The 27178-nt window shown below is 45.0% G+C and overlaps 1 protein-coding gene across 4 annotated transcripts in view; it reads left to right on the top strand.

Moving 5' to 3' along the window:
- Nucleotides 1-720: 720 nt before the first annotated feature.
- The window catches only part of SFMBT2 (Scm like with four mbt domains 2), a 210735-nt gene continuing 184277 nt past the window's right edge, over nucleotides 721-27178 (top strand). For 2 of the 4 annotated variants that reach the window (XM_082848830.1, XM_082848827.1), the window contains exons 1-2: nucleotides 721-859; nucleotides 20527-20678. In XM_082848830.1, coding sequence (XP_082704956.1) covers nucleotides 20579-20678 — 100 coding nt within the window. In that variant the 5' untranslated portion in view covers nucleotides 721-859; nucleotides 20527-20578. Of the gene's footprint in view, nucleotides 860-2368; nucleotides 2427-4448; nucleotides 4488-20526; nucleotides 20679-27178 lie in introns of those variants that run through there. The other 2 variants (XM_082848829.1, XM_082848828.1) reach the window with 2 other exon arrangements.

Genomic DNA, 27178 nt, shown 5'->3' with positions numbered 1-27178 from the left:
CACGCCGTGGCGACCCTCGTTACCTGTGTCCTGCCGATCTCAGCGGCCAACTGAATTTTCCGACCCCTCTGGGCTCGTTTCCCTGGAAAACCTTTTCCCGACCCCCTCCCGCCATCCCTAAGGGGCCAGGAAATGTTTCAATCTCCATAGAAAAAGCGCAATTTAAGTGCCGGGTGGGGCTCAGTGGGCGGGACGCGGGTCGCGGAGAGAATTGGATTTCTCTCCGCTCGGAACCAGCCTTCGGCGGATAAAGCGCAAGTTTGTGCATTTGGTCCACGGAGGGATTGCAAACCGACGAAACAGAAAGTGTTCCAGTGAGATGCGGAGTTTGCCCAGATTTCCCTGCAGATGGGTGTGCGGAAACGCCTGTGATGGGAACTTTCTGCAGATCGTGTATGGATGGGAGCTAAAGAAAAAAAGGGAGGGGAGCGGGGCGGGGAGGGGGCAGTGGGAGCGTGAAATGTGCCTGTGTGTGTGTGTGGGGGGGGGGGAATGTGCCCAGACGCGGAGGCGTCACGGGGGGGCGTCACAGCGGGGGCAATGGAAGGAGTGCGGAACGTCCCGCAGGCTAATTGGCTTAAGACGTTCTGCAAGCGCTTGGAAAAGGTCGTTGAAGGAGTTCGCTGCACACACACAAAATAATAATCTTAAAAAAGAGTGCCGGGCATGCGCACAGAGAGGATGCCATATTGGAATGAGGCTGTAGTGGGAGTCGGCGGAGTGGAGCGGGCGCGCTAGGGAGGCGGCGGGCAGGGAGCGAGCAAAGCAGAGCTAGCGGGTGAGGCCGGTGTCCTCCCCCTCCGCCCACGGCGGCGCCCGGGGTCTTGGTCCACGCCGCGAGGAGGACGAACTTCATCAGGTAGGACGCCGCGCGGTCGCTGTCCCCGCGCCCAGCCAGCCCAGCGAGCAGACCTCCGGCCCGCAGGTTGAGCGCGCCGGTCAGCTTCTTTTTTCCAGCTCCGAAAAAAAGGGAAGCTGGAGCCAGCCCGGGGGTGGGGGAGCTGGAGGAGGGGGTGCTGAGGGAGAGGAGCGAAAGGGAAGGACAGGAGGAGAAAGCGACATTACTGGAGCAGAGCCCCAAAGTCCGCTCTGCGCTCCGGGTTGTCATTTTTGCTCCCCCTGTCCCCTTCCCCCGGTCCCTCGGCTTTGCAAAGCCCGGCCTTGCGGGGGTCCGTCCGTAGTTGCAAAGTGTCCTCCTACCAGGGTGCAAGCTGTCCCCTCCCGCCGCCCACCTTCCTCATTTGTGCGCTCATTTTAGCGACGCAGCCGCCCTTGCTACCCCGCGCTCTCTCGTTGGGGTCTCTTTCTTCTTCTTCCTTTTTTTTTTTTTTTGGTGTGTGTGTTTGGGGTGGCGGGGGGGAGTGGGGGGAGAAGATGTGGAGTGAGGACTGGAGACCAACCATCAAGGGGGTTAAAAATCGTGGGCACATTCGGAATCCCCCCTTTGGAAACATTTGCCTGTGCAGCTGAAATGAAATTGTCAGTAGTAGTTTCGGAGCGTGCTCCCGCAGGGATGATCTTTTTGTTCTTTTTTTTCTTTTCTTTATTATTATTTTTTCTTTTACGTTAAAGTAATATCCTGTCACTTGGGGCTTTCCTGTTGTACTCTCATATAACCTTTCAATTACTAATCTGATCTGGTTTGGGAGTTTATTTTTTTACTCTGTGTGTGTGTGTGTGTGTGTGTGTGTGTGTGTATGTGTGTGTGTGTTGGTAAAATCCGCCAAAAAAACAACTGTAGGAACTGCTAGATATATTTACTGATTTTTGACCCGAGGCGGCGGGAGGGGATTAACCGGAGAGAGGGGGAGCCTTAGGTGAGGGAAGTGGTTGATTTGCGGTGACCAGACGCAAGTCCAGAGCCCGATCCGTACTCGTGTTTTCTTGGAAGCAACGGCGGGGAAGGAGTATTTAGAAGCTGTGCCAGTTTCAATATGGCGGGCTAAGGTGGCTTTTAAAAACTGAAAATAAAGGTTTTGAGGTGGGAAAAAACCCAACCGTAGGTGCCACCTCTTAGTTTCAACTCTCTTTGACTACTCCAGTAGCTGCTTTAGCGAATTAAATGGGAAAAAAGAGAGGGAATGAGCTGCCCCGGTTTTTTCCGTGGTTAGAGTCTGCGTGTGTCCAGTCCATTGCTAAAGGGCAGAGGGGTACCGTTGGCCCGGACCGGGGCATCCGAGCACAACTGCTCTGTGTGCCTTTGGATCAGTGTGCATACCTGTGTGTGCAGTTGGCGGGGAGGGTGCCAAAGAGATCCACCCTGAATTCGTGTGTGCGTCTTGGAACCAGACCCTACCATGATTTGACATGACAAACTGCTGACACGTGGTGCAAAATACATGAGGGCAGAGGGAATGATTTATTTCGGCTTTCTAGGAGACCAGTTCTCCTTCTCTGTATGCTGGATCCTGTGTGCGTAAAGCCCGGTAGGTGGAGCGGGGAGGTGCTTATTAAAAGGACTCACTGTCCAGGGTTTCGGGTGAAGTCGGACTGCAGACGCCCGTGGGGTTCTGTGTGCAGGGGGCGCGCTGCAGTTAGCGGTGGGCACCCGGTGCAGTTCGCGCCGCGCCGCGGTGGGGTGGGAGGTGGGGGGGCCGGCGTCCGGGGCATGGTGGGTGAGGTGGGGGAGTGAAAGTGCAGCGGCGGAAGGGCGGGGGCGCGCGGACCTCCGCTGCGGAGCGTGCATGGGGGAGGGGAGGAGTTGCTTTTGGAGTTGCGCTCTGGGGGCGGTGGGGGATGGGGAGAGCGTTAGCGGAAGAAAGTGTCCCTTGCTCTGATCGGGCTCCGAGAGGGCTGGATCCGCTAGGGGCCTTCTAGGCGAGCGAGCGGGGGTGTCGCCTTGGGCTTTGAGAGGGCGGCGAGGTGCCGGGGAAAAGCCGGCCTCCGGCCCGGGAGAGGGTCAGGGAGCGGAGTTTGAGGGCAAAGTCGGAGCTTGTGAGTGGAGCCCAAGGGAAAGCAAGCAAACCGAGCGCCCTTAGTTGGGAACTGGGGTCCCCGACAGGGGTCGCTAGTGGCCAGGATGCAGCCGCGGAGCGGAGGTCGCGCAGCTGTGCCAGCGGGGTGGACCTGGGGGACTGGGGCCACACGGCGGCCGCGCGCCGTCCCCAGGGCCAGGCGAGGGCCGGTCCGGGGGACCTTCTCAGTGCCCGTGGCCTGATGGCGCGTCTTTCTAGTGCGCCAAGATGATTTTAAATCATAGGGTTAAAAAGATAGCGCTGGCGAGGTGTGCAGTTACCGCAGAAACGTGGTCTCTGGGCATTTTCAGAGGCCTGGAGGGAGGACCGGTGGGGTCAGCTTGTCTTCCCACTTAGACGGACGCCGCGCTGTCGGATAGGCCAGCCCCTCGCGGCGGCCCGTGGGTGGGGCCTGGGGGGAAGCATCACCAAGATGCGAGACCCCGCGGCAGATTTTCCCTCCGACCTGGGCGGCGGGGCTGAGCGATCCGCGACCCTCAGGCCCAGACGCGCTTCGCACCCCCAGCTCCCGGGCCGAGCGCGCGGCGCGTCCCCGGCGCTCCGGTCCCGCGCGTCCCCCCGGGGACAGCTCTCCCGTGGGCTTCGCCCAAGTGGAAACCAGCCTAAGATGGCTCTGTGCTTGTAAACTGCAGTTTCAGCCGGGAACCCCTCCCCTCGTCCTCCTGACGTCGCGGCTGACAAGCGCACAATTCACTCCAACGCCCCGAAACCTGCGATTTTGCACCGAGCTGTGCGGTGGAAGCGAACATACAACCGACTGCGAAGAACATTCCACAGGATTCTCGCAGGGCCCAAGTTTTCCTTCTCTTGGGTAGGAGCGGGAGGAGGGAGGAACCGAGACGAGGCAGGAGCACGGCCGACCCCCGCCCCGAAACCGGGGCTGGGGACTTTCATGCGTATAAAACGCAGGGAGGTGCCCCGGGTACGCGGAGGGTGGCCTTGCGGAGCGATGGCCACTCTCAGGGCCGCTCGTCCTTGACCACATTGGTGGTGTCGGGAGTCCGGACACGACGCCGGGAAGCCTGGGAGGCCGTTTCCAAACTTCTGTAGACCTGCTTGCAGTTTCGCTTTCGAAATTTTCGGGATCTTTGGGTTTATAGAGTTGGGTGGGATTCCAGGAAGGGCAGGGCGCCAGGGGCTGGCCTCAGGGCTACTCGTTCCTTTCAGTGCAGAAGTGAGACTGCTGACCCACCCGGGCGTCCCCCGCGGTGCCTCCCTGGACCCCGAGCGCCGGCGCCTTTGAGCGTCTGGGGCTCCAGGCCCCGCGCTCCGCCCCGACTCCGGAGAGTTTGGTCCCCGCGCCGCGTTTTGTCGGTTCCAGCGGCGCAGCCGCGGCGGATCCGAGCCCACTGGTGGGAAACTGCCTCCGACGCGGTCAGACCCTGCCTGAATCCAGATCCATCGCCGCCGCTCTCTACCTTCCCTCGCCCTTCCACCCTTGCACCGTAGCGGAGGGACCCGGGGGACCGATTGGCGTGTCTGTACCAAGCAAATGGACGCAGGTTTCACCAGGTCGGAGAAAAAGCGAAAACAGGCTCAAATTCGGCCCCGTTTCCTGGGAAGTCTTTGGGTGTGGGGAGCGAGGTGGAGCGGGTAGGTGGGGGGAGGGGAGAGGCCTTGGTGGTCAGATAGAATTGCTGGCTAGGCTGTCCTTTGAGATAGGAGGTCTGCTGCTTTCTCCGTTCGAAGCATTAAATTTGCACACACTCTGCTTCCTCCTTTCCATAAATAAGTAGTCTCAGATTTTTATCTTAGTTCATTGCTGGGACCCTGCCGCTGCCTGGAAGGTGGCCGGGGTGGGCGGGGGACCATACACCCGTGCGCACCAGAAACCCTCCAGTCCCCTACCCAAGCTGTGCGCAGAACCCATTCCAGGGCCAGTGGAAACCACTGCCCAGTGGCAGGGCGATTCAGCAGCCCTTACCCCAGAGAAGAGTTCCATCAGCCAATCTGTCTTGATGTGTGTTGTTCTAGAAGTGCTAGCTGAGACCTGCAGGGGTGACAAAGGAGTATTTCCCCTTTCCCATTAGGTTACCCACATCTTGAACCTCAAACGAGCCATCTGCTGGGACATGCATTTCACTAATGATGGGAGTAATTGATCAGAGAGGGCTTTTCCTCTTCATGTTTTCTTGCAGAAATTGTGGACTAAGTTTTTGGGAAACCTTGCTGGTTTCCCCAAACCAGCTTTATGATTCTTGACTTAAAAAAAAAAAAAAAAAAAGAAGCTGGAAGCAGAAGAGGGACCTGAAGAAAGGGGAAAACCATGGTGATTTTTTTCCCTTTTCTCTTTATAATAAGACTTTCCTTTGCTGTCCTGGGAGTGCTGTTGGGTCATCAGATCCCATTTTGCCCACTCCAGTTGAGGAGGCATTTTCCACCTTTCTCTCTGTGCCATTGTCCCCAAAGGACTTGCCAAATCTGAGCAAAAATGCTGGGTGATGGAAACATTGCTCTGAGCAGTAAGTGAATGAGACTTCCCTTGAATTGATAGACGGTGCTTTTGGGATCAGAGAAGCACATGTAGTGAAAATGCAGAAGATTTCAAAGTAAAAGAGTTCTTTTTTTTAAAGTAATTTGAACAAAAGTAGTCTACTGTGGAATTTGAATTACCTCCAGTTCTAGTATTAGATACCATTTCTTTCTTAGTATTTCACTATTTTTGGAACTTTTGGAGTTCCCGTAACAGTGTAGAGGCCATAAAGGAGAACTTGTAAAAGGTTCTTGTCCCCAAAAGAAACTAGGACCATAGTTCAAGACACATTCAGTGTTTTTTTTTCTGACTGTTCTTACATCGACATTGCCCTAGTAGTAACTTACTGTTCCCATTCTACAAGAAAAACTGGTTAGGGAAATGATACTTGTCATGACAAACCATCTGTGCATTTGTAGTGGTGACCCGTGATCTGACAGCTCTGTTTTGTAAGGAAGATTCCTGACAGAGGAGGAGATGACAGAATCAGGAGGAAGCCTGGCTTCTAGTTTCAGCGATGCTTCCATCTGGCTGTATGACCTTGGACCAGTTACTGGATGTCATCTTTCTGAGCCTCAACTTCCGTATCTACAAAATAGGTGCTTTGGACTGGAATCTCACTCAGAGATCCCCATGGTTCTATTTGGGAAAAAAAAAAAAAAAGATCTGTGGTTCGACACATCTATGCAGACCTGCTCAAGTGATTCATCTTTCAGACTCTTGTCCGGAAGGTAGGGTGGAAACATTACTGGCCATCAATACAGAGGATGTCTTTGAACGCAGGTCACTGTGCAGAAGTAACGTGGTTATTGTTAAGGGATGCAAGTTCCACACGGGGTCATGATTTCACTTGTGCTCTGGAAAAGGAGAGGTGTAGAGAAAATTGAGGCACTCCACTCTAGCCTTCACATATAATCCCAATAATGGTAGGGCCTGGGCCAGGTCATAAAGAATACAGGCCATAAAGAAAAACCTGATTTGAGTTTGCTCTAATAATTCCTAGGACTAGAAGGGGCCATTCCAAATAGCCCTCTCTACCCCGCCTGCCCAGACAGGGTGTGTGCTTGGACCTTATTCAATTATATTCATAGTGCGGGTGGATGGCTGCAGCCTCCAGGTAACCCAGCCAGTGAAAGAATCAGATCTGACCCTCCATTTTCCATTCCTGCCCTTCAGGCTGGGCCACTGGGCAAGTACTTCCTCTCTTTGTAAGACTGACAATGTCCTGGGACATTCTTAGAAAACTTGATCTTGTTGGCTAAACCAAGTGTTGGCTGTTTGGAGGTCCGTGTAAATAAACAAGGTGTTTATAGACAGGACAGTGTATTGTAAATAAGGGAAGATACTCAATTTAGAGCTTGCGGTCTAAGAGGGAATGTTATATGATTTATATAAGTTATCAAATAAAATTCTTAAAGGATTGGTTTTGCATGATCAGTACAGCAGTGTTCTGATTAAAAGTTGCCACCATCCTACTCCCCATCTGGTTAGCCCGTAGAGAATTTTAAAACGTGCTAATTCTTCACTATACATTGATAGTTAGGGTCCTTCATGTTACCGTAAGATGATACTTACTACTCTAAAGGTTTTGCTGTCTTGTCGTATAGGTTTCTATTCTTGTGATAAGATAGATGTCTTTGACACTGATTTAAAGAAAGAATCCATTGTGCTTTTGGTTTCATTCTTTTTGATTTTCTTAAAAACAAAAGTGACACATTTTGGTAGATGCCTTGCATTTGGTGAATTCTGAAGTGTCAGCGAGTGGCAAAGAGCTTCAGCAGTTGTGACTACAAAGGAGGGGTTTGGAGCGGGTGGGACGGGGGAAGGTGGGACAGATTTGCATCCTGTGCTATATTTCCCCCTGCAGTTGTATTGGCTGAGAAAAGACACCTTATAAGGTTATTTAAGCATCCTTTCTCATAAATTTGGCAAGTTGTTGTTTTTTTTCTGTTTCATTCAAAACTGAATTATGAACTCAATCACTTTCAGCTACAATACGAGCATCTGAAATTCCAAGCGCAAGTTCCTACGAAGTCTCATGCAAAAGATAATTCAAACAGATGCTCACTGAAAAAACACACATTTGGATTTGAAAGGGTTGTGGGATTACTCTGATTTGGAATTATCTGTTTACTCAGACTAATATTAAAAAAAATAGTAACTACTTATTTAAGCATCTACTATTTGCCAGCCACTCTTCGAATTGTTTGTATTTGTATATCCTCGATTTTATGAGTGTTGTCACCTCCATTTTGCACATGGGGAGATGGAAAGGGAGCCTGAGTCATTTGCTAGCAAGTCTGAGCAAGAGAGAGAGTGAGGATTTGAATCCTAGTCTTAAACTGTCTTGAAACTGTGTGTATTGATTATCTGCTATGTGTGAGACACAGCCTAGCAATTTAAGTACAATAGCTTATTTAATCATTATAGGTGAGTGCTGGTATCTTTATCGGTAATTTATTGAGGCTTTGGGGAGGTTATACAGGGCCACACAAATAGGTTTGTTTTTTTAAAATATTTTATTGAAACAGTAAGACTAGAGCATTTTCCTTTTGCATTCAGTTCAGACAGTCATGGGAGAACAGAGCTTAAGTCACTGTTTTTAAATTGTGAAGTGAAATTACGCGGTGTTCCTGGGTTGGGAAAGAATGTGGTTCATGGTCACGTGATTTGACCATTAAAGCTTTGGAACGTGTTGAATTTCTGAAACTTCATCTTGATTTAAAAAATAATTGGGAATTCCCTGGTGGTCCAGTGGTTAGGACTCGGTGCTTTCCCTGCTGTGGCCTGGGTTCAATTTCTGGTCAGGGAACTAAGATCCCACAGGCCACGTGGCATGGCCAAAAAAAAAATTGGCTTTAATATAAGTCTGTTTTCTTCCCCCCTCCTCTCTGAAAGACACTACCCACCAATGAGGGTGAGAATAAGTTTAAAAATGTAGAAGTAGTGGAGAGTGGAAATCAGACAGCATGGAAAGCTGGGGAAGGAAGTATGAATTTTCCCTTCTAAGTAGCATTGGCCACTCGTGAGCACAGTCTCCTAGATTCTACTGAAGTTCTTGATGTTTTATTGGATTATTTTCTTCTGTGGTATGAAACTGAAGATAAAACCCCAAAGCTGTTCTCCCCGGGACACCTAGGTCAACTCTGCTTCTCTTTGCTCCTGGGTCATCAGCTCCTTGCAGGCTCCTCCAGGGGTGAGTTGACGTCACGCTTGAAGCTGACAGCTCAAAGCCAGCTCCACTTACCCTATGTGAGTGGAAGTTGATTTCACTTCCTTAAAAGTCAAGTTCTGCCAACTCAAAGTAGCTGGATTTTCATAGAAAGTGGCTTTGGCATTATTTTAGAAAGTGCCCTAAAGATGGTGTGAATACACTATGGCCGGATGGTTAGAATGAACCAGTCTTGGGAATTTAGAAACCCCAGTTCTGGTTCAGAGCTTTTCATGTGACCTTGGTCCAGTGGGTAAGACTCTGCTTCCACTGCAGGGGCCGCGGGTTCGATCCCCGGTCTGGGAACTATAAGATCCTGCATGTCTCTCGGCCAATAACAACAACAAAAAGAGTGGAGTGGTAGGAAAATCTAGGGGGGTGGAGGGGAAAGCACAGTGCCACAATTTCGGTCGGATTCCTCTGGTGTTTGCGTACATTTCTGTAGGGAAGACACTGCCTTTCTAAGGGCAGAGAAGTGGACAAGGGCAGCCTTAGAATGAAGGTACGTGGGGGGTGTGGGGGGAGGTGAGGGTTTATCTGGAGAGAGTTAACCTGTGTCTTTGTGAACTGGAGGACAGAGGTCTTGAAGATGATGTTAAGAGATCCAGAGTGCAGATGTTTACTGTTCCAGGCATCCCACTTGTTTTCTTAATTAACATCATGGTTGATATTAACTCACTAGGTTAAAGTTCATCTGTTTCTAATCATAGTTATTATTATTATTATTTTTTTGCGGCACGCGGGCCTCTCACTGTTGTGGCCTCTCCCGTTGCGGAGCACAGGCTCCGGACGCGCAAGCTCAGCGGCCATGGCTCACGGGCGCAGCCGCTCTGCGGCATGTGGGATCCTCCCGGACCGGGGCACGAACCCGCGTCCCCTGCGTCGGCAGGCGGACTCCCAAGCACTGCGCCACCAGGGAAGCCCCATAGTTATCCTTTCATAATGCATCATCTTTTATTTGTAAACATACGAACCACAGATGTAAAATCACTACCCGAACCTCTAGCTGTTTGTTGCAGGCTAATGGTTGGACCCTGTTTTGCTCATTTTGCCCAGATCGATTTGCTGAGATTTCCACTGACCAGTCAGCCTGATTTTGGTCCTTTTTGAATGCTGCAGGCCTCATCCTGCATATTTTGTCTTTGTCCATCTTATTCTCAGTTCTCAGCCTTAATTTTCCACGTGGCCTAATTAAGAAGAGGCTTTTTAAAGCCCCAGAAGATAAAAAGATGTGTGTTGGAGAGACTTACCTCCCAGGTTTTTTGATTTTTGTTTTTTGTGTTTTGGGGGCTGGTTTTTCAGATATTTATCCAGTGGCAGGTGACAGGGAGAGGGCTCTTCTAGCTGAGTAGAGTTCTGGGAGGGGTCTGTCAGCCAGGCCCAGAGTCTTCCAAGAAGCATTAACCTCAGTGTGCTAACGAAACAGAAAAGAAAGTTACGCAGAACATAGCTGATGATGCTTCATACTGAAGCTGACAATTTCCCAGATCCTTCAAGGCCACACGCCTAATGGATTGAACCCCTGCCAGATGTGCTCCCCTGATTTCAGGGAAGGAGATGTGAACAGCTGGATGCCGTCATTTATTTATTTACTTTTTGTTGGCGTAGAGTTGTTTTACAATGTTGTGTTAGTTTTTACTATACAGCAAAGCGGAGTTCCCTGTGCTATAGAGCAGGTTCTTATACCTATTTTATACGTATTCGGGTATATATGTCAATCCCAGTCTCCCGGTTCATCCCACCCCCCGGATGCCATCATTTTAATAAAGGCTGATGGTTATGGAGCAACTTGTTTTTCTCTGCTCCCCTCTACCTTGGTCTCCAGCAGTCCACAGCACTGTTACTAAAAACAGCCAACTCTGGAATCAAACCTACCAGCCCTGGTTGTCTGTGTTTTTTGATGCTCTGCTTGGAGGCCAGAGAGTGGCTCAGTGGCAACAGAATGTTTGGAGCCTTGAGTTTGGGTCCTTGTCATTTATTGTCTTTAAAACTTTAACTTAAATATGCTTTATTCTTCCCAGCCAGCTTCAAAATGCAGACTTCCCTCTTCCCCTTTTCATCCCTGCACTGTGAACTAGAGCGGCTTTGGGCAGTGTAGCAGATTGTACACTTTGAGTAGCCAGCTGGGCATTGGGGACCCGACCCCCGCTCTTTTACAAAAGCTTTTGGGATCCAGTTTAGACCATGGTGACTGTTTCCTTTTTTGAGCCTTTATTCCGTTGGAGCGGATGCTATATTGTTCTCTCCTACTACATACACTTTTAACCAGGAAGGTCTGGGAAAACCCAGATTTCCTGAAATGTGTGAGTGGGAGGGGAGACTTTAGGAGGCTTCTAGAACAGTCCCTGTGTTTTGCAGATGAAAACAGTGTTGCTTGTTGTTGCAGTTAAAAAGGCCAAGAGTACATTCTGCTAAGTGATGGTTACATTATGGGGTAAAACCGGATCTTCTGCAGTCTTCGGTAGGGTTTGTTACCTTTCCCAAGTTCTTTATAACCAAAGTAAATGAGGGTGTTTTTCTTGACTTTGCATAATGATTTGCAGTTGGATGGGCTCCATTTACTACTATCTTATTATTTACTATCTTATTACTCTAGTACATTTCCTTTCTGCATTTAAATGATATCACTGATACCATGTGATTGGTGCCCAGTTTTACGCATACGTAGCTATGGCTTAAAGTCAGCACCTGAAATGCTCTTCAGTTCTTTTAGGAAGCCTCAGCTCCGTTGCAGAACCCTGCAGGCCGCGGTGACTCTCTGGCCGCATCCTTCAGAGGTGGGCTTGCAGAGTCCTGATGGGTACTCTTCATCGTCGGTGTCTTAGTTGAAGGCAGGATGACCGCGTGGTATCCCCAAAGCATCACTGCCCTGCATCTGTCTTGCTCGAAGTCATCTGATTCATAAAAATCCCCTCAGAAAATTAGATACTGATGATGAGATGTTATCTATGCATGTCTGGCTTACAGAAGGGTCCTTTGTAAGATTTCTTTACTTCTTGAGTTCTCATGACTGTGCATACAACACATGGGCTAGCTTCCCTAAAATGACTCATATGCCCACGTGTGTGATGTGAGATGCAATTCTCCTGGAGAATATGAGGTTACTTAGCTTTGTTACAGCCTTGAATCGATGCTCGAATTCATTCCTCCTAATATTTGTAGGTGACGGGGAAATCCTATGTTTGGAGTTTGTCCAAGATGTTAGCACTAAATGTCTGCGTTAATTCTGAAACATCGTGCTTCTTTGATAAGGTCCCACAACCAGGCTCTTCTGTGTCAGGTACTTCATGTCAGTCACAAGCTAACCTAAGGTTGGTGTTTACCTCTGTGGCTTGGAAGTAAATTTCTGGTGTAAGAAACCCTGTATCACTACCTTGATGCAAAGACTGATTTATAGTAGATTTAACTGGGTCTTGAAAGGCCTCTCTTGACAGTAAATAAGTAGTGAATCATACATAAATAATTGATAGGTAAATAGTTAATAAATAAGTAAATGAACTTCCAGGATGGGGCACAGCTCGTCTGCAGTTGGATTAAGTGTTCTCTTCTCTCGAGCGAGTAACTTGGAAGGCTCATTTTCTCATTTTTCTCATGCCCGCTTCTGAACGACCGATTTTGCTCCGTCTGGAGTGATACACTTGCCGTTTGGTTGGGAGGTTAAGAGGTGACAGTTAAAACCATGAATCAGAAGACACAATTTGCTATTGTGGGAATCGTAGGCCACCGCCAGCCCTGGTATTTCTTCCTCAACCTCCTCGTATCCCCTACATCTCTTATTTCCTAGGACGGAGGTATGAATCAGGATGTGAAAACTTAGCATTTCTTATGCTGGGGCAGCAGTTTGCGTCAGATTTCAATCTATTTAGAGTGAAAACCCGATGAAAACCAATTGCAAAATGGCCAGGAGATTGTGGTCCTAATCAAGGTAAATCAAGCTCTGAGCATAAGGTAGATGGCAAAATTCCATGAACCTTGTGCCCCAGAGAATCAGTGCGTCTCCCTTGATGATGGAATCGGGAAGGCCTGTCTCTTCTGAGAGAGGCTGTGTTGGCTGGTGAGAGTGGGGAGAGCTGGGCTTCATCCTGCATTGTTAACAGAGTGATCTGCGTGACAGGGTGCGTGTAAAGAGAAGGGAGCCTTCCTTGATAAGTGCCTGGGCGCTTAACCCCTCTTTGCATCTTCAGAGCCATTTACAAATATGGGACTTGCAGATACTCTGTGATTCCAGGCTGTTATTTGCATGTTGCTTCTTAGGGAAATGGAAGCAGTGATTTTCAGAGATCAGGTTTTGGTCACAACGTGGGTTGTGCATCCTTCCGAATCCTCTGAGATTTTCCATTTTGATGGAAATGTTTGGAAAGGTCTTAGCTCAGATTAGGTGTCCTGTGCTCATTTTGAAATTCCTGGAGTGTGAAATGAGGCAGTTTTCTCTGTGATTTAGACATGCTAGATTTCCAAGGGCAGCTAGAGTATGTCTGGAATTCCATAAGCTTTTAGTTTAGGCCTTCACTTTTAATTTTCAGTTTGGGGAAGAGTCTCTCTTCAGAGTCACATAAAAAACAAAACAACTGCACACATTTTTTTCCCGTTTCTGAGTAGCAAGCTTGAAATTGTAAGCATGTTCATCGGTAGGAAAATTGCCCGTTCCTTGAACTAGTTTAAGGCAGGTCCCTTTGAAAGGACTGGATAATTGGGTAACTGAAAAGAAATGCGACATTTCTTTTATTGCTATTATAATAATGCTCACTGGAGTGAGTCCTTCTGAGTAGTACGCCTTTGGACCTTGCCTTTCAGTGAATGGAGAGAAGAGTGATTTCTAATGCTAAGGTATCTTCATTAATCCAATGTAAAGTTTCACTTTTTCACCTGAACTTTGAGAATTTTGGTTTCAAAGTCTAGTTGTACAATGATAGTTTAACATGTATCACGTCTAATAAAGAAATCAAGGAGAAAAATGGGGTACTAGCACTAGCTTAGGGAAAGGAGAAAATTTATTGACACACGTCTGGAGATCTGAAATTGGGGCTGCACAGCTTTTTAGTGTTGTGGATTTAGGAGGGAGATCTTGTTTCTCAGAGCCTACACTGCAGGGAAGGAAATGACTGTGTTTCTGGGATGTTCCCTTCTAAACCAGTGTCAGGAGGCGGGAGACCCCCTCCCAGCCCTCGTGTTAGCATATGGGAGAATCCTCTTCTGTGTAATTTGACCAACCTAAGAGCAAAGACTTAAAGACACATTGGGGTTTCCTTTGGGAAGGACACAGCTGGGTCTCTGTGCAGTGGTTCCCAAGGTGTACAGTCTTCACCCCTGCGCACTGAGATGTTAGTCAGCCTTTTCATTCCCCACTCATAAACGTGAGAAACCACAAAGTATTACCAGACTTCTGAGGTAGGCAGCTAATATAAAACAGTAGAGACCAAAACTAACCAAGGGAGAAAAATACCTGCTCTTACAAAGGAGAGAAGAAACATCTTACAAAAAAAAATCATGAATGGCCTCAGGGATATAATAGAAGATTTTACATCTATGGAACAAGGTAGGATGGAAAAAGGGAATATTCAAAGAGTTAAAAAGAGCCTCTTGAAATTAGATTGTAAAACTCCATAGAAGAGCTAGAAGAGGAATTCAAGGAAATACCCTAGATGGTAAATTAAAGAGTAAAGGGGCATAAAAGGGAAAATGAGGGAGATTAACGAGATTCAACATTGGAATGAATATTAGAATGAAAGAACAGAGAAAACGGAGGGGAGGAAATTGGCAGTAATTCCAGGAAATATCCTGGAACTGAAGACTAGTTTCCAATCTTGAAGGAAGTCATTCAGAGCCCCCAAGCCACAAGTAGATCACCATTTGGTACCTCATTGTGAAATTTCAGAACATCAGAGGATCTGGTCATTAGGATGGGACCAGACTTCTCAACAGTGGAAGCTAGAAGACAATGTGGGGAACCCTCAGAATTCTAAGAGAGGATGTTTTCCAGTTTAGGATTTTTAATTGACATCTAGGTGATTACAATGTTGTGTTAGTTTCAGGTGTACAGCAAAGCGATTCATATATATATTTATATATATTTGAAGATTCTTTTCCATTATAGATTATCACAGGATATTGACTATAGTTCCCTGTGCTATACGGTAGGTCCTTGTGGTTTATCTATTTTGTATATAGTAGTGTGTATCTGTTAATCCCAAACTCCTAATTTATCTCTCCCCCTGCTTCCCCTTTGATAACCGTAAGTTTTTTTTCTATGTCTGTGAGTCTGTTTCTGTTTTGTACATAAGTTCATTTGCATCGTTTTTTAAAATTCCACATATAAGTGATATCATATGATATTTTCCTTTCTCTTCCTGACTTACTTCATATAGTATGATAGTCACTGGGTCCATTCATGTTGCTGCAAATGGCATAATTTCATTTTCTTTTTTGTGGCTGAGTAGTATTCCATTGTATATATGTACCACATCTCCATTATCCATTCATCTGTGGATGGACATTTAGGCTGCTTCCATGTCTTGGCTATTGTAAATAGTGCTGCCATGAACATTGGGGTGCATGCATCTTTTCCAAATTAGAGTTTTGTCTTTTCCAGATATATGCTTGAGGAGTGGGATTGCTGGACCATATGGTAAAGAATATTTTTTACCCACCTAAACTATGGGTTAAAACTTGAGAACAGGTTAAAGACATTTTTATGCAAGGCTGCACATGTTTCTACTAAATCCTTTCTTAGGAACCTTTTGAAGAATGTGCTCCATCAAAAGGTGGGAGAAAACCAAGTGAGGAAGACCTGGGACACAGAATAAGAGGAGAATCTCATAAAAGAAGTGAAGCAAGATCTCAGGATAACACCTGCTACCAGGCATCGAAGGCAGTTAGTCTAGATTAGAGCAGAACAGAAAGCCTTGGTAGAAATTACTTCAAGATGAAATTAAGAAAATACCTATATATCTCAGTTTATCGAGAGATGTAGACAGTGAATGGAAAAATTGGCTTTGAAAGGGTGAAAAGTATGTAGAAAGCTAAGGTCATGGAAGAAACAAGGCCATCATTAACTCCAGGGAAAACTTGGGTGAGAAAGGAAAAGTAGTCATAGTACACCATGTGGATCTGCTGTAATGTCTTTATAGAGCCATAGTAAGGGGATCATACCTATTAGGAGGATGTATATATATATATATATGTATACACACACACACACACATATATATGAAAAGAGAGAGAGAGGTGATGTGAGTGGTAGAGTATCACCTGATAAAGACAAAAACTGAACAATTAATAAGTAAGCTGTTATTCAGAGATGAGATAAATGCCAAAACAATCCGCTAGAAGAGTTGAAAGTGATTGCCTCAAGGAGGAGAAGGGCAGGAGACTGCTGTTTCTTTTTTTTGGGGGGGGAGGGGTGCATCATGTACAAGCCTTGTAGAATATTTGGCTTTTGAAATTATATGCAGACAGAACTGATATAAAAAATCATCTGCTAGTCTATTATATCTCAATAAAGCTGGGGAAAAGATCTGCTAGGAATGAGGGACCTGACACAAAGAGTTCCTAGAGATGATGTGATCCAGTCTCCTCTCGACTCTTGAGAAAACTGAGGCTGGGAAAAGAATTTGTCCAGATACATTGCTGCACGAAGAGAATGGCTCTGCCATGAACAATCAACACAATACGTTCTTGGTACTGTAACTCTTATCGAACTTTTACGGACAGCAAGCTCACCTGACTTCAGGCAGATGGTAAAGCAAATCTTGACTTTGCAAAACAATGGAATTCAGAGAACAGGTATTCTATAAGGAAAATGATTTATAATGCAAAGCTAATGCACGTTATTTAATGCAAAACCATTTCTACAAAACCCAACCTTCCTCTCCCCACATTTAAATGACTTTGCAGAAATATTATGTTCTCTGCTGTACTTAGGATAGATACATTTTGATGAGGAAGTATTTTTCTCTCTCTAAACAACCCAGGCAAAAATCTTCCTTTAATAAAGCAGTGGTTCTTAGGATGTGGTCCTTGGACCAGCAGCAATCAGCATCACCTGATTAGAGGTACCAGATGACTAGGAATTATCCCAGATCTACTGAAGCAGAAGCTCTGGGCAGGGGGCCCAGCAGTCTGAGTTGTGATACGCGCCCCCCCGACCCAGGAGATTCTGCTCTTCCTTAAATTTTGAGAACCACTGAATAGTCGATGACATTAAAGGCAATGCTGACCCCCGACTTCTTTAGAAGTTAGGCTCATGGGGGTGAGTCCCTGCTGCGTGGGGATCCTTTTTCATTTCCTACAGACCTCATTCTCCTCGAGGTTTAAGCACCTTGGTCAGAATTTAATGTGAACCGCGACTTTTTCGGTGGTGGTGGTGCAGAATAAACCAGAGGCGGCCTTTGGCATTGTTGATGAAAAACTTAGAGAACACTCTGAGTTCTAGAGTACAATCCAAGCATCCTAATGACAAGCTTATTACAAAGGGGCATGGTCCTTCTCGGGTGTATTTGTTGAGATTTGGGATTGGCTGTGTATCAGGGACCGTCGGATAGAGCCGTGTAAACAAGATAGAAGCTTATTTCTCTTGAAGTAATCGTCTGCAGCTGATGGCAGAACCAAGCCCTGCCATCAGTGGGGCCTTCCTCTGCGTGATCCCAGGTGGCTCTGGGGGTGACTGGTAAAGGCCCACCCCTCCTCCAAAGCGTGTGACCTTCTGGTTGAACTCATTCGCTCCGCAAACTTCCCACTGGCCAGAACAGAGTGGTGCGACCACATGCAACTTCGAGGATGGCCCGGCAGTGTTTATTTTGGTTATCTAGTTAGTCCTCCCTGCACACAAAGGAGGAAATGGAAATTTGGGGTGGGAGATGCTTAACAGCCTCTGGTGCACGGTCATTTCTACCTGTGTCCAGGTTCTGGTACATTCTGTGCACAGTAGAATGCCGTGTGATGATCAAGCCATGAGTCTGGGTTCCCAGGACATGCAAAACCTTTGTCACCCCTTCATAAACCTACCTTAAATGGCCCCAAGTTCAGTGATTGCTGAACTAAGGATGGGGGAATGTATAAACAGTCATAGTTCCTATTTTGCTGACTTTTCTCAAAATTAAAGGAAAGTTTGGTGCATAGAAACACAGTCTTGTACATGTAAGAATTTCATGGATGGTAAAGACGGGGTATTAAAAACCCAATGGGGTAGGAATGGATTATTAACTGCGGGAGGTGGTCAGCTCAGAACTGCACCGCACAAAGTATTTGAGCATAAACATATGGGGACATAGGTTAAAAATGTAAAACTTGAAACCCTAGGGAAGTTAAACTTCTGGTATCTTACAATGGGGGAGGACATTTTAGGAATACAGTTTTTAGAAGAAATAACGTGAATTATGGATTGGACTAAGTTAAAAAAAAACAGCTCACGTTCCGTACATATATCAGAAGAACCCACTAAAGGGAGAATTGGGGAAAATATCTGCAAGAGTTTTGTGGGATAAGATACGTAGAGCTCTTAAAAATCCATAAAAAATACCAACAAAGTTAAAATGTGGGAAGGATGTGAGGTATGTGAGAACGCATAGTACAGTGTTCATAATGGTGAAAAATAAAAAAAAACAATGGCCAGCAGTAGGGGAATGGTAAATAAACAACCTGTTCATATTATAATAAAAGTCATACAATCATTTCAAGTCAGGTTTTCAAAGAATTTTAATGATGTGGGGAAAATGCTTTCTATGCGATGTTTAAATGGAAAATGAATTAAAATTCTAAATTCCATATGAAGTAAAAAAAAAAAAGAAACCCACAGAGAAGCTATCAGGAGGAGATACTATAAAAATAAAAGAGATTATCCCTGGGTGTTAGAATTACAAGTGATTTTACTTTGTTCCTTTGTAATTTTATTTTGCAAGGCTTCTAAAGAGAGTACAAAGTTGTATACCTTTTATGGGAAGGCAGAAAGTAAACATTGCCAAGAAAGCGAACGGTGACATGTCATTTGCCAAAATAAATACATTTTTGCAACCTGGGGGTAGACAGAGCCTTGCCACTTGCCCTTACAGTATAATGTGGGGTTTTGGTATTTATGTCGTTGCTTTTGACTTCTATTTAAAATGATGGGTCTGGTGCATTTAAATTGATCTCATTTTATAGTCACCGATTACCTTTTTATAGTATCTAGTTAGAGGCAGATGGATAGAGTTGAATCAATAGGAATCTTAAAAACTTGAAAAAAGTAAACTTTTTTCCTCCTTTAATAAGGGCTTGACTGATTTACTAATAGTTAGGTTTATAGATTTTTCCTTGAAGAAAAACTTTCTGCCTGGTTACATTTTGAGGTGAAATGATTTTCTTGAATTTGTAAATGAATGAAAAAAGCAATAATAGTATAACATAACTTAGCTGCTAAGACTATTTCTCTTTTGAAATTGATGAAAACCAGCACATTCACTGAAAGCCTTACTACATTAGGAAGATTGTGATGAAAGATTTGTGGAATATTATGGAGAAACTGCTCAGTCTCCTTTTGAAGTTCCTTAGGTTTTAAAATTCCTATTTTCTCTTTTAACTAGCTCGCTGTACTACAACCTTCAAGAGAGCCAAGAATTGGTGATGATTTAGGACATGTTCCAAACTCAAATACAACAGACTCCTGCCTGCTTAGGCAGTGGTCTAGCTGTTCACTATGGAAGCTGCTAGGCACATATGGCTTTAAAATAGATATATAATGGAATATTACTCAGCCATGAAAAAGAATGATATTTTGCTATTTGCAACAACATGGGTGGACCTGGAGGGTATTATGCTTAGTGAAGTATGTCAGACAGAGAAAGACAAATACTGTATGTTATCACTTATATATGGAATCTAAAAAAATATAATAGACAAAGTGATATAACAAAACAGAAGGAGATTAACAGATGTAGAGAACAAACCAGTGGTTTCCAGTGGGGAGAGGGGATGGGGTAGGGGATTAAGAGCTACAAACTACTATGTAGTAATTTCTCAGTTTTTGTCTTAATCATGGGATGCTCTACCAGTTGGCACGTTTCTGTTTTTAGTCTGTTTCCATTCAGCCTCCCCTTGTCTGTCCATCTGTCTGGCATGCAGCTGCCCAAATGATTTTTCTGAAACCTGATCATTTCCCTTCCTGGAATGAAACCCTGCAGTGCCTACTCCCACCTGCAGAGTGAAATGCAGGAATCAGGTCCTTATTTTGGCAAACCAGTCCTGAGTGGCTGACCTTTAGTAATGACTGTGTCTGGGTATTTCAGGGGCTGTGATGTACACAAACTAGATCATAGGGTTCGGTGAGAACTGGCTATAATTTTACCTGTTTTCTCACCCACTCTATCAGAATGTAAGTGTGAAATAGCCATGTTACTACAGGAAAAGTCCAGTTGGTCAAAAAGCACGTTATTTGCAAGCATTGATTCTTTAACTGGTTTTGGTAACGAATCACCTGTGAGACCGCGGACACCTTACCTGTGTGTGGGGATGCTGGGGTGGGGGCGTGTTCCTGCTTCACAGCATCCAACGAGAGAGGAGGGAGAAGCAGGGTGGTGGAGTGTCTTGCCAACGCTGCCAAGGTAGATTGGAGGTTGGCACATCGATTCTATTTATTGGTGAAAAAGTGTCCATCTTAGGGGTGATGATGACCTGTAGAAAGTGGATGCTTCTGTGCCGTGACCTTGTTGTTGACCGTGTGTAGATATGTGCTCTTTAGTCTTCAGTCCTGGTATTTTCTGTTACATGACATTGCATTTTGCCTGTTGTCATGAGGTGGTAGCAGCGCTGATGGGACACCGTTCTTTTTGGAGAGTTGAAAAACGAGTGAATACAATTACAGTGCCCTGATTTCTGTTGTTGTTGGTTGCCCTTAGGTAACTCTTCCTTCAGGATGAATTAAGAGAGGACGATCCATAGTTGTTAAGAATGGAGAACAGCGTGTCAGCTTCTAGCATGCGGGACCCTTCGTCTTCACCCTTGGAAAAACATCAGAGCTCAGCTGACCGTAACGGAGATCTTGATTCAGGTGCGATTTTGTTTTCTAAATGCATTTGGCCTTTTGACGTCTTGACCAATATCTTCCTGAAAATGTTTAGAAAATATTGGGGCAGCATCTAGACCTCACATACTGCCTGTTCCTGGGATTTGTGGGCACGTTTATAAGCATATAGCAGCTCGAAAGTTATGCAAAATTTGGTTAGAAATACTGGGCACAGTGGGCTACATTATAGTGAGGTGACCCATCACTTCAAAAACTCAATGGCTTTATGATCCTGCAATCCCACTCCTGGCTATATATCCGGACAAAACTATAATTCGAAAAGATACATGCACCCTAATGTTCACAGCAGCACTACTTACAATAGCCAACATGTGGAAGCAACCTAAATGTCCATTGACAGATGAATGGGTAAAGGAAATGTGTTACATATATACAGTGGAATATTACTCAGCCATAAAAAAGAATGAAATAATGCCATTTGCAGCAACATGGGTGGACCTGAAGATTATCATACTAAGTAAAGTAAGTCAGAGAAAAACAAATATCATATGATATCACTTGTATGTAGCATTAAAAACAGTACAAATGAACTTATTTACAAAATAGAAACACTCAAAGACACAGAAAACAAACTATGTTTACCAAAGGGGAAAGAGGGGGAGGGATAAATTAGGAGTTTGGGATTAACAGATACACATTACTATATATAAAACAGATAAACAACAAGGACCTACTGTATAGCACAGAGAACTATATTCAGTATCCTGTAATAAACCATAATGGAAAAGAATCTGAAAAAGAATATATATATGTATAACAGAGTCACTTTGCTGTACAGCAGAAACTAACACAACATTGTAAATCAACTATACTCCGATAAAAAGAAAAAAACTCCATGGCTTAATGCAGTAAATGTTTATAAATGGTTCACACTGTTGGAGCACAGTCAGTGGATGCTCTGTCCCACGAGTCATTCCACACCCTCTTATAGGGCTGCCATCTCAACATGGCACTTCAAGGTTTGTCCCTGTAGGGGATGAGCAGGGCTGCAGGGTCTTGAATCAGCAATTAAATACTCTAGCACAGAAGAGGCTTTTGCTCAGAACCTCTTGACCAGAATCAGTTGCGTGTTTCTTTTTTTTTTTAACATCTTTATTGGAATATAATTGTTTTACAGTGTTGTGTTATTTTCTGCTGTATAACAAAGTAAATCAGCTATATGCATACGTATATCCCCATATCCCCTCTCTCTTGCGTCTCCCTCCCACTCTCCTTATCCCACCCCCTACGTGGTCGCAAAGCACCGAGCTGATCTCCCTGTCCTGTGCCGCTGCTTCCCACTAGCTATCTATTTTACATTTGGTAGTGTATATATGTCCATGCTACTCTCTCACTTCGTCCCAGTTTACCTGTCCCCCTCCCCGTGTCCTCAAGTCCATTCTCTACATCTGTGTCTTTATTCCTGTCCTGCCCCTAGGTTCATCAGGACCATTTTTCTTTTTTTTAGATTCCATATGTATGTGTTAGCATACGGTATTTGTTTTTCTCTTTCTGACTTATTTCACTCTGTACGACAGACTCTAGGTCCATCCACCTCACTACAAATAACTCAATTTTGTTTCTTTTTATGGCTGAGTAATATTCCATTGTATATATGTGCCACATCTTCTTTATCCATTCATCTGTCAATGGACACTTAGGTTGCTTTCATGTTCTGGCTATTGTAAATAGTGCTGCAGTGAACATTGTGGTACATAACTCTTTTTGAATTATGGTTTTCTCAGGGTATATGCCCAATAGTGGGATTGCTGGGTCTTAATGGTAGTTGTATTTTTAGTTTTTTAAGGAACCTCCATACTGTTCTCCATAGTGGCTGTATCAATTTACATTCCCACCAACAGTGCAAGAGGGTTCCCTCTTCTCCACACCCTCTCCAGCATTTATTGTTTGTAGTTTTTTTGATGTTGGCCATTCTGACCAGTTTGAGGTGATACCTCACTGTAGTTCTGATTTGCATTTCTCTAATGATTAGTCATCTTTTCATGTGTTTGTTGGCATATATATCTGTATATCTTCTTTAGAGAAACGTCTGTTTAGGTCTTCTGCCCATTTTTGGATGGGTTGTTTGTTTTTTTTGATATTGAGCTTCATGAGCTCAATATATTTTGGAGATTAATCCTTTATCAGTTGCTTCATTTGCAAATATTTTCTCCCATTCTGAGGGTTGTCTTTTTGTCTTGTTTATGGTTTCCTTTACTGTGCAAAAGCTTTTAAGTTTCTTTAGGTCCCATTTGTTTGTTTTTATTTCCATTTCTCTAGGAGGTGGGTCAAAAAGGATCTTGCTGTGATTTATGTCATAGAGTGTTCTGCCCATGTCTTCCTCTAAGAGTTTTATAGTGTCTGGCTTTACATTTAGGTCTGTAATCCATTTTGAGTTTATTTTTGTGTATGGTGTTAGGAAGTGCTCTAATTTCATTCTTTTACATTTAGTTGTCCAGTTTTCCCAGCACCACTTATTGAAGAGACTGTCTTTTCTCCATTGTATACTCTTGCCCCCTTTATCAAAGATAAGGTGACCATATGTGCATGGGTTTATCTCTGGGCTTTCTATCCTGTTCCATTGATCTGTCTTTCTGTTTTTGTGCCAGTACCATATTGTCTTGATTACTGTAGCTTTGTAGCATAGTCTGAAGTCCGGAAGCCTGATTCCTCCAGCTCCGTTTTTCTTTCTCAAGATTGCTTTGGCTATTCGGGGTCTTTTTTGTTTCCATACAAATTGTGAATTTTTTTGTTCTAGTTCTGTGAAAAATGCCATTGGTAGTTTAATAGGGATTGCATTGAATCTGTAGATTGCTTTGGGTAGTATAGTCATTTTCACAATGTTGATTCTTCCAATCCAAGAACATGGTATATGTCTCCATCTATTTGTATCATCTTTAGTTTCTTTCATTAGTGTCTTATAGTTTTCTGCATACAGGTCTTTTTTCTCCTTAGGTAGGTTTATTCCTAGGTATTTTATTGTTTCTGTTGCAGTGGTAAATGGGAGTGTTTCCTTAATTTCTCTTCCAGACTTTTCATCATTAGTGTATAGGAATGCAAGAGATTTCTGTGCATTAATTTTGTATCCTGCTACTTTACCAAATTCATTGATTAGTTCTACTAGTTTTCTGGTAGCATCTTTGGGATTCTCTATGTACAGTACCATGTCACCTGCAAACAGTGACAGTTTTACTTCTCCTTTTCCAATTTGGATTCCTTTTATTTCCTTTTCTTCTCTGATTGCTGTGGCTAAAAATTCCAAAACTATGTTGAATAATAGTGGTGAGAGTGGGCAACCTTGTCTTGTTCCTGGTCTTAGTGGAAATGGTTTCAGTTTTTCACCATTGAGAATGACGTGGGCTGTGAGTTTGTCATATATGGCCTTTATTATGTTGAGGTAAGTTCCCTCTATGCCTACTTTCTGGAGAGTTTTTATCATTAAATGGTGTTGAATTTTGTCGAAAGCTTTTTCTGCATCCATTGAGATGTTTATATGGTTTTTCTCCTTCAATTTGTTAATATGGTTTATCACATTGATTGATTTGCGTATATTGAAGAATCCTTGCATTCCTGGGATGAACCCCACTTGATCATGGTGTATGATCCTTTTAATGTGCTGTTGGGTTCTGTTTGCTAGTATTTTGTTAGGATTTTTGCATCTATGTTCATCAGTGACATTGGCTTGTAGTTTGCTTTTTTGTGACATCTCTGTCTGGTTTTTGTATCAGGGTGAGGGTGGCCTCGTAGAATGAGTTTGGGAGTGTTCCTCCCTCTGCTATATTTTGGAAGAGTTTGAGAAGGATAGGTGTTAGCTCTTCCCTAAATGTTCGATAGAATTCGCCTGTGAAGCCATCTGGTCCTGGGCTTTTGTTTGTTGGAAGATTTTTAGTCAGTTTCAATTTCAGTGCTTGTGATTGGTCTGTTTATGTTTTCTATTTCTTCCTGGTTCAGTCTCAGGAGGTTGTTCTTTTCTAAGAATTTGTCCATTTCTTCCAGGTTGTCCATTTTATTGGCATATAGTTGCTTGTAGTAATCTCTCACGATCCTTTGTATTTCTTCAGTATCAGTTGTTACTTCTCCTTTTTCTTTCAAATTGGAGAAAGGACAGCCTCTTCCATAAGTGGTGCTGGGAAAACTGGACAGGTGCATGTAAAAGTATGAGATTAGATCACTCCCTAACACCATACACAAAAATAAGCTCAAAATGGATTAAAGACCTAAATGTAAGGCCAGACACTATCAAACTCTTAGAGGAAAACATAGGCAGAACACTCTATGACATAAATCACAGCAAGATCCTTTTAGACCTACCTCCTAGAGAAACGGAAATAAAAACAAAAATAAACAAATGGGACCTAAAGAAACTTAAAAGCTTTTGCACAGCAAAGGAAACCATAAACAAGACAAAAGGACAACCCTCAGAATGGGAGAAAATATTTGCAAAATGAAGCAACTGACAAAGGACTAATCTCCAAAATTTATAAGCAGCTCATGCAGCTCAATAACAAAAAAGCAACCCAATCCAAAAATGGGCAGAAGACCTAAATAGATATTTCTCCAAAGAAGATATACAGATGGCCAACAAACACATGAAAGAATGCTCAACATCATTAATCATTAGAGAAATGCAAATCAAAACTACAATGAGATATCATCTCACACCAGTCAGAATGGCCATCATCAAAAAATCTAGAAACAGTAAATGCTGGGGAGGGTGTGGAGAAAAGGGAACACTCTTGCACTGCTGGTGGGAATGTGAATTGGTACAGCCAGTATGGAGAACAGTATGGAGGTTCCTTAAAAAACTACAAATAGAACTACCATAGGACCCAGCAATCCCACTACTGGGCATATACCCTGAGAAAACCATAATTCAAAAAGAGTCATGTACCAAAATGTTCATTGCAGCTCTATTTACAATAGCCAGGAGATGGAAACAACCTAAGTGTCCATCATTGGATGAATGGATAAAGAAGATGTGGCACATATATACAATGGAATATTACTCAGCCATAAAAAGGAACGAAATTGAGCTATTTGTAATGAGGTGGATGGACCTAGAGTCTGTCATACAGAGTGAAGTAAGTCAGAAAGAGAAAGACAAATACCATATGCTAACACATGTATATAGAATTTAAGAAAAAAAAATGTCATGAAGAACCTAGGGGTAAGACAGGAATAAAGACACAGACCTACTAGAGAATGGACTTGAGGATATGGGGAGGGGGAAGGTAAGCTGTGACAAAGCGAGAGAGAGGCATGGACATATATACACTACCAAACGTAAAATAGATAGCTAGTGGGAAGCAGCTGCATAGCACAGGGAGATCAGCTCGGTGGTTTGTGACCACCTAGAGGGGTGGGATAGGGAGGGTGGGAGGGAGGGAGATGCAAGAGGGAAGAGATATGGGAACATATGTATATGTATAACTGATTCACTTTGTTATAAAGCAGAAACTAACACACCGTTGTAAAGCAATTATTCTCCAATAAAGATGTAAAAATAAATAAATAAGTAAAAGAGGAAAAAAGAAAAGAAAAAAAGCCTTGGCTATGGGGGCGGAGTTTAGGCAGGGGTGGAACTTAGGCAGGGGCGGGGTTAAGGGTGGGGCTGGACCTATGCGTGTGGGGGTGGTGTTGGAGCATGGGGCGGGGCCTTGGCTCAGGACCCTCAGAGCTGGAAAAGGCCCTGGGGTGGGGCCTAAGCGGGGCGACTTGGGGCCGGGCCTCCGCTTAGGACCTGTGCGGAAGGGGAGAGGCAGCATGTGGAAAGGAGAGCCTCTGGAGTGTGGGTTGCCTGAGTTTGGAGGTAGGGCCCTGGGCGAGGGTGTGTGGTTGGCGTTTAGGCCCAGCGCATTGGAGGGGGTCTCAGGGTGTAGAGGTGGGGCTCTGGGTGGGGGTGTAGGGGCGCGGCAGGAGGGAGGCTCCGAGGGCAGAGGATTAGGCCCGGCAGCCCAACAGGCTCCCCGGTGCCTAAGTGGACACGGGAAGCACTGGCCCCGTTCCCTTCCGTTCCTTCACGGCCCTCCTCCACTGTCTTCCCCAGGGTCTCCCCTGTCGCCGCTGGACTCCTAACCATGGGTGGGTCCCGCTGGGTGTAGGAGCTCCTCTCCTCCCCCAGCCGCCCCTCAGGGGTGCCGGTCCAGGTTTCCAGCCTTTACTTTTGCTCCCCCTTCCCTCCCTCCCACTCCCTCCGGACCCACGTGGCTGGAGGGGGCCTCGGTGGGCAGAGGCCCGGCATCTCAGCAGGTTCCTGGGGGCCCAAGTGGGCCGGGGAAACCTGGCCACGCTCCCTTTTGATCCTCTGCCCTCCCAGGGGTTCCCCAGTTCCCCGCTTCGGGCATGGGATCCCTTCCCCTCCCTCAGCCACTCTTCAGGGGTGCCAGTCCCGTCCAGCCTCCACTTCTCCTCCCCCTTCACTCGCCCGAGGCCCCACATCCTACCTGGTCACTGAGGGCTCTTCCCGTCCCCTTAGGTGTCCGTGG

Source organism: Leucopleurus acutus, assembly GCF_964270905.1.
Source record: "Leucopleurus acutus genome assembly, chromosome: 1".
NCBI classification, from domain to species: domain Eukaryota; kingdom Metazoa; phylum Chordata; class Mammalia; order Artiodactyla; family Delphinidae; genus Leucopleurus; species Leucopleurus acutus.
The sequence above is the reverse complement of the archived record's forward strand: the minus strand, read 5'-3'. Positions and strand labels throughout refer to the sequence as shown.